The 8,656-nt window shown below is 28.3% G+C and overlaps 1 protein-coding gene across 1 annotated transcript; it reads right to left on the bottom strand.

Annotated features, from left to right (window-relative positions):
• Window positions 1–3,357: 3,357 nt before the first annotated feature.
• LOC100169401 (uncharacterized protein) lies at window positions 3,358–4,314 on the bottom strand. The gene is given in 3 exon segments (NM_001246132.2): window positions 3,358–3,862; window positions 3,928–4,089; window positions 4,180–4,314. Coding segments are annotated over 3 exon segments (486 nt in total). The 5' UTR covers window positions 4,224–4,314; the 3' UTR covers window positions 3,358–3,582.
• Window positions 4,315–8,656: the final 4,342 nt, after the last annotated feature.

Genomic DNA, 8,656 nt, shown 5'->3' with positions numbered 1-8,656 from the left:
GACCTATTATCAAACTTTTAGTTAAGAACATTTTCTGGTTCTTAGTTGTAGGGCGATTTTTAATATTTTAATTTTCAACCGAGATATGAGCATTTTTAATTTTTGATATTTTACATACCTTTATTTTTCTCGAAAATGAAAATATCGAAAAATCGCCCACTCTAAATAACCCAAATAATGTTCTTACCTAAAAGTTTGATAATAAGTCGATTCACTTAGTATCAAAACTAACAGCTCACTATTGAGAATAGTGAACGACAATTTCCTATGTCGTGCGTGTGTAAGACAGAAACAACACACGCGGGTGTAGCGTCCTCTTATAAGGGTCCGTATTACAATAGTTAAACTAATGTTAAACCACGGAATTCAACTGATAAAATTTAAACTATGATTGTAAAACGGGCCCTAAGTGTCTAAGTCGGTTATAATAAACAAAGTATATAATAATTACTATTTAATTTATAGTTGTTATTCAATATCAGATACGAAAATTGATAAAATATTTACTTCTGTCATACTATTTATATCAGGTAAGACTTAATACTTAATAAAAACTTGAAAAACATCGTTCAGGTGTATAGCAGTTGATACAGGCAAAGTACAAAATATTTTCAAGAGTTCATGAATATTTGAATAAACCTCTTTATTACAAACATCTAAAGTATGTAACCCGGAGGTGAATACAATGTTTTCAGTCACTAAAAATAAACCCATGCCCTATGGTAAATCTACAGTCTTCATGGTAATTTTGTTTTATTTACCGACTATTTGGTTTATTATAAACACTCATGCATGAAAAATAATTCACAGAGAATTCAAAAATATAGTATACCATACCACCATAAAGATATATGTTTTTATTTTCCGATATTTATGCCACGAACGACTAGTGGGCGTATAGTACCCATATCAAGCGGACAAATTACCACGGCTAGAACATTTAGAAAACAGATATAGTACCTACTTAAAACTTAAAAGTAGTATATTGAGAAATACAGAAAATAAGTAAACTAATTTTACCAAAAAAAGGTCAAGGGGGGGGATCTATCCCCCCATACCCCCCCCCCCCCGTAAATACGCCACTGTACTAGTCTAAGACTACTAAAAATATTACAATATACCAAAATACAACGATGAACGATCTATAAATAAAAATGTTGTACAATTTAAAATTTGTTTTATTTTATTTCAATTCGGCTCCCTGTAAATAAAGTAAGACGAAAAAAGTATTTAAAAATAGTATTTGATTTTAAATACAGATACTTTCAAAAAAGTATTCAAATACTGTGGGCAAGTACTTTTATCGAATGTATTTAGAATATGTATTTGAGTGCTTTTACTTAAATACTTTAAAAGACTGTCGGTAACCGAGTATCCGGTATTTTGTTTCACTATATAAAAAAAGCTATAATATTATGTATAAATATTTGGTGAAAATGTGTACGTTTTTGAACTATAATATAGGGAAATAAGAAAATCGTTCCATGAAAAATCGTCAGAATAATTTGAACTTCATTATGGGAGGAATCATTTTCAAATCTTAGGTATTGGAAAAAATAAATTGCAAATGGTTCCTGATTTTAACAAATTTTGTTATAACTACATTTTTAGAAAAATATTTATCTAGTTCATAATATTAACTAGTTAATAATATTTTTATTTTTATTAATTTTTTTTAATTATTAAATTTGATTATTTATAAGCGTGTGCTAGGATAACCCTGCGTTTCTGCTCAGAATCATTTTTCATATGCAATGATTTACCATTGAGTTCAAATATAACAAATCCATTATTATGATATTCTCGACAACTGCAACAGTACAGCAGAGCAGCATCGACTTGTCCACCTTTTATTATATATTTAAAATTTTTATAATACCTATTAATTATTATAATCAATATTATAAAGGATTTAGGCTATTAATGTACCTACTGCTAATATAATAAATTAATAAAGTATTTATGGAAACTATAAGCATAAATATTTTAATAAGAAAATGTTGTTGGTGGTGGGGGGGAGAATGTTATTCACAGTTAAGACTTAATTATAAATGTATAAAATATACTGTTTCCTATACAAAATTTAGCCCTAGAACCGCGCCTTGTTAATATTATAAAACAGTGCGTGTTACCTATATCCTACATGGCTATATCGAAGTTAACCCAATTTGAACAAAATGTATTTAGACATTTGTTTTCATCACTTGTGGCCACTATATATAACATTATTGATAGAAAATAAATAATAATAGAATTTAATAGTTTAGTGTAGACGTAATCAAACTGTACGTCGCAGCTCCTAGGGGCATCGCGAGAGTTGTCGAAGAGAGCATCAAAGCACTAGAAACCAAATTAATGCAGGTCAAGTATAATTAATATAAATATTATTTATAATCATTAAAGCGATTATGGAAATGATAATAAAACACATTACATGTCTATTTGAAGTTTTACTTCTACTACTTAATTCACAGTTATTATCACCAATATTGGCTTTATATTATATCCGTATTGTTTTAATTCTTTGAAAATAATTTGGGAGTTGTAAAAATAAAGTAAACACACAAAGGAGCTGCAGGTTGAAAAAGTTTGAAAACCTCTGGTTTAGTACCTACCAACTTCCAATGTATGTGAAACGGTTAACAAGTAAATATGACTACGTGAGTGACCTAGACGTTTTTTTTAAATTTTGTGTCTTCGTCTATTGTTATACAATATGCATATTTATTGTTTTTTATTTTTATTTATAATAATTTATGAAAAGTAAATTAAATTAAAATATAATTCCTACATCATTTTATAAATCAGTTAAAAAATTAATGTGGCCATTAAATGACAATAAAATTACAATATCATTGACTATCTAGCTTTAGTACATCAACCACAACCAAAAATATTAAAACTAAAGTCTTTAGTTCTTATCTAATAAATAAATGTTGAGATTCAATTTTTAAAGTTTCTTCTACTTCCTTTTCTGATACATGAGTTCTTAATATTAATTTAAATGGTAATGTACAAAAAGTTGAAAGTCCACAATATAAAATATTATATTGTATCCACTATCCTTGGATTGAATATTTATATGATATTACTAGTTATAAAAAATATTTACTATATTATTTAGTATTATTATAACTACTATCTACTATTTACCTGTGACTAATGACTATGACATAAATTTAAAAAAATTGAATTTGTTTACAAGTCTTACTTAGAACCGGGCACATCTTAAATTTTAATCCTGGGTTCGCCTCTGGTTATAAGCTACTTGTGGTTTTAAAAAAATGCATTTATAATTCTACAGGTTGAGCTTTAAGATATATAATATTATTATATATACATAAAATATATTAAACATTTTATTTAATTCAAATCATATATTTAGAACTTAGAATAATATTTCAAATTTGCACAGAGTATACACTGACACAAATAGTAAAATTAAACTAATTTTATATCAAATGATAAAATATTATATATATTTCTTATTTTAACATTAGAAAAAATAAGAGACATGTTAAATAGATGAATTAATTAATATATTCAAAATTCTAATAATTATTAACCAAATCAATAAAAATACTAACTACTGTGAACATTTGTTTCTTTTGTATGAACATTGGTTTCATTAAAATCAGATTTATTTGTACTATCATTTATTGTTGTGGGTTCGACTCTTTTGGATGTAGTTTTGTAAACTTGCAAAACATTATTTTTTTTCAGAGTATCAATTACTTGATTTACAGACAGTGATGGATCAGCTACTACCATGTTTACAGCTAGGCTTGTGGCATTTTGATTTTGTTGGGTCTCTTGCAAATTTATAGCTGGCAATTGGCCACGAGTCTCTTTGTGAAACTTACTATAACACAAATATTAAAGTCAATTTAGTTATTATATTTAATAACAAAAAATTATAACACTTACGCTCTGAATACATCCTCCGGGTAATATATGTCTGGTATTTTAATCGATTGAGACGGCTTTGCATAATGTGGCTCCGATTCAGGTGGAAACGCCCGGTACACATCGTACCAAATGGGTCGATCATCAATTTTCATTGCACCGGACTTTATGAGCCCGTTAACCCTAGATATATTTCAATAGTAATATAATTTAAATTTTGCATACAGCATAACTATGCGTCTTTTTTACAATTAATAAAAAAATATAATATACCTCGTAAATATGGTTCCTAGTTTTTCCAAACGACTTCCAGCCATACTTGAATCTATTAATTATAATACACGAATTTTTAGTTTAATAATTCAGTCAATGAAGTAGAAAAATTTTTGGACGTTCGGCAATTACAGTATTATCATTTACGATAACATAATAGATACCAGATAAAATAATGCCGAGGTCGTATCAGTCGTAAAAACAAGAGAATAAAAAAAACGTATATTTTAATATTGAATATATGGCAAAACTGTAATCGCGATAATGATAAACTAAGTGATGAGCTATGATAAAATATAAATTAATAATTATTGACAATGCTTATACTTAATATTTTATAATAATCAATAATATTATAAACATAGGCGCAATTTAAAGCTAACTGAATCCGGCGATTGTGACGAGTGCGTACGATTTCTATTCTGACCAACATGTTCCAATTATTGCGTCCGATGCGGCGAAATACAAGCTGTTTTGTTTTTCGACGCATCGGACGCATTCAGTTAGGAAACGGCGTAAGATATACATATATATATATATATATAGTCCGTGGTCAGTACCTAATAAAAAAATTATCAAATTAACAAAAAAAAAAAATCAACCATGGGATTCTCGACCAACTCGATATTCAGTGCACTGCAGTGCACAAGCATCTTCATCTTGTCTAATAAGTAGGGTTCAGATTTAAATATAATATAAATATAATATAAAATATATATAATCAGTAAAAAAAAGGATTCAAAATGTCAAAAAAGAATTTAAAAAAGCAATTACAAAAAAAATTTACTAAAAAATTAAATAGTTTGTATATTGTATATCTAACTAGCGTGTATTAAAAAAAAATCAGTATCATGTACTTAGATTAACTGTCCTCAGTAAAACGTAAAACGTTGACGGTTTGGGCTTAAAATATTTTTGTTCATAGAAAATGTACTTGTGGTGGACTAACGAACAATTTTGAATCTATAGTATAAGTATACACACATGATTTTATGAACATATTTCAATCTATAGATGGGTACTAGGTGGCATGGGTACTTTTATAAACGTTAAATAACTGGCCAATGGCCATACCAAATACTCAATAAAGTATTTAGCGATATCGGTAAATATCACCGATAATAAAACCATTAAAAATAATTAACAGCCAACAATGCAGTCCTTCAGAAAATCTTATCGATATGTACCATTTATACGTATGTCGTGTATAAAACTATTGAATCAATTAAAAATTAAACACAATAAAGGCATTTATCAGTAAAAAAGAGGCAAAAAAAAAATACGTTTATCATCTTACATATTAAATGACGCATTATTATTATTACTAAAAAAAAAGGCTTTTGCCTTCGAATCCGAACCTTACTAATAAGTAATAAGTAATAATTATTAATTAATATCGATTTACAGAATATATAATCAATTGTATTGTTATTAATGTTAGCAACTATTAGTATTTAAAATGTATGATATGATAAATCGTTGTACCTATATGGCTATATGTAACAATTGAAGTATAGATAATCTGCTTCATAGTAGTAACACAGGTATAAACATTATTATTGCATATTAGCTATTTTTTGAGTCTGGAGTTTTTATGTTATTAATTTATTATGATTTCTTAACGCAATTCTGAGGAAACGCTGAACGCGAAGTTTCTGTCTTTCTTACTCACTTCTCTAGCCTCTTATACTCTAGACTGTTTAGACAAGACGTGCTAGAGTAGCTTAAAAACATGAAAACATTTTTTTTTTCGATTTTCAATTTTTATAGGTATGACCAAGCAGTCTATAGTATTTACTATTTATAATCAATGGTATGACTTTAAAATTTAATACAATAGATTCCCATAAGAATTCTTATATGTATAATTCTTAATATCTTATATAATGAAACTCAAAAATCTTAAACATAATATATCAAAACAATTTTTTTTAGAGACTTTTGTAATTACAATTTGGACAACATATAATTTAAAACAAAGAATAGGTAACAATTTTAGTTATTTTAATGGCGTTTAAAAATATTTAGATTAATTTAAAATGTTAAGGTATTGTCTATATTTATATCAGTATACCACAGGCGACAGGCCACAAACCTAGTCCCGCCGTAAGCATGTACATTGGTATATTGATGCCTGATGGTACATTGGTATATTTTGTATATTTAGGTATATTAATCATTGTCGTGCACGCCCGCATGCTATGTTGAATTGTTGTCTCTGTCTTACTAACGCATAATATACCAAAATGTACACCCAGCAGTATTTCCAATTTTGTACTGTTAGCTTAAATATTAGACTGAACTATTATCTTATTATCAAACATAAATGTATGATGTATGAACATTATCTGTATTTAGTCTCTTTAGTTTTTTACAATGAATTAATTTTTAAGTGAATTATGAGGTTTTTCTAATATTAATATTTGACATACCTACATGGTATGAACTCTATATACTGTCATACTATAAGTTATGAACTCACTCAAAAATTAAAATATCGTAAAAATCTACCGAGATTATGATCTTAAATGTAAGTTTGATAATAGACCAATTTATTCAAATTTTTAAGTTAACAACACAAAATTGGATCTGCTGGACGTACACTTTGATATTATATCGTGCATTTATGCGTTAGTAAGACGTAGCCAAATGACAATATATGTGCGGGTACGACGTCCTCACCTACATAACAATACAAATTATACAATAATTTTGGTCTTAAATTTTAGGACTTGAATAATACAAACCATTATTAAAGTATGAATGTATATTGATTTTACAATGGTCAATATTTTTTTTGTGTACCTATCCACGATGTTAGTTTTAGAATGTCGATAAAATATAATTTTTGATAGGAAAGTGAATCTAGTTTGTACTTATACCTATGGTATGTCAAAATTAAAAATGTCTAGTACTTTTCTTAATAATTGAGAAAAACTGAAATTTTTACATAAAACCAGATTTTGACAAGTTTTACTTTTCTTACTTTGTTGTAATTCAAAAAGGAATAACCGTAGGTAGGTACTTGCCATTTTTACTTTAACCAAGTGTTTAAATGTTTAATAGGTACTTTATATTATATTATATTATCATTTTCTATATTATATTATATTATAATATTATAGTATAATTTTGGTAAATATTTTGCCTTTTTTTAAGCTTTTTAGAGGCATTTGTGATTTAAAACATGACGTGTAAGAACTATCATCTATTTTGTAGGTAGATTGTAGGTATGGAATTTTTACCGGTTACTCTCGTTTTGAAACTTACTATTCCCCGAACCTTTCACTCATGAACTGTGAACAAAATATATACTGTAAAAAAAATACTGTACTACAAAATATACTGTAACTTGAAGAGTAAACGGTAAAAAAAAAACCCGCGCACGAAATGACTATTGCGCACCCGATATAACAGCCTATAATGGATGGCCATATACCTAATTCTCAAGCAGGTAATCGCGTGTGGCATGACGGTCGACGAAAACTTCCAACGTGAATTTTAATCAATCAAAAATACCTATTCTACGACTGTCGGCGGAACCTAAAACCGTTAATTCAGTACTAGGAACCGATAAGGAAACACGCGTCGTCCGCCGAAATTCGTTTGTGCTATCAAGTAATCCACGTCCGTATAGGTACGCAGGTAATGTTATTGTTGTTGTTGATGTAAGTAGCTCAGTACACCGCGCGTCACCGCCATCGTCCTGGGCCCCTGGTACCTACGACAACCATTCAACGACGAGTTGTACGATGTTTGGATGTTTTTCCTCACTGTCTATGATTTTTTTTGTTGGATAGTAATGATATTTTTACCGGCCGGCCTTGACTTTGGGATCGGCCACAGTGTATCAGGAGATGATGTGCCAATAGCACTCGGTGGGGAGCATGTAATATTAATTATTCTGCACGGCACGCTCTTATTCCCGTAATATATTATTATTATTTATTAAAATAATCATAATAATAATAATCTAATGACGAAGGACGTCTCAGTATTATAATGTTGTTTTATTTTGTTTTCGGCGTTTTCACGTATTGATTTTTGTAAAACCGCCTTGAAATGCGTTCGGATCGTAAACAATACGTCTAGCCGACACACGGCGGTAACGTTACCGTCTGTAAATTAGGCATACATTTTAATCAATATGGTTATTAACATGCGATTAACATAACAATATTATATTACATTTTATGAATAGGCGAAATAATAACCTAATGCGTATTGTTTATTTATGATATTTTAATAATGATACATAACAATTCCGTGTCTAAATATGCCTGAATCTTAGAAATGTTTTTTGACGGACATTTCTAAGATTCAGACATATTTATATTATATTATATTATATAATGTCATAATGAGTCAAAAAAGACTAGAGGGAAAAATATAATATAGCCATTTGAAAAAGTTAATCATGATTTATGAATTATCATAAAACAAAATAAAATGTGTTTGAAAATTATGAAATATTTCA

The sequence above is a fragment of the Acyrthosiphon pisum genome, chromosome X (genome assembly GCF_005508785.2).
Source record: "Acyrthosiphon pisum isolate AL4f chromosome X, pea_aphid_22Mar2018_4r6ur, whole genome shotgun sequence".
NCBI lineage: Eukaryota > Metazoa > Arthropoda > Insecta > Hemiptera > Aphididae > Acyrthosiphon > Acyrthosiphon pisum.
The sequence above is the reverse complement of the archived record's forward strand: the minus strand, read 5'-3'. Positions and strand labels throughout refer to the sequence as shown.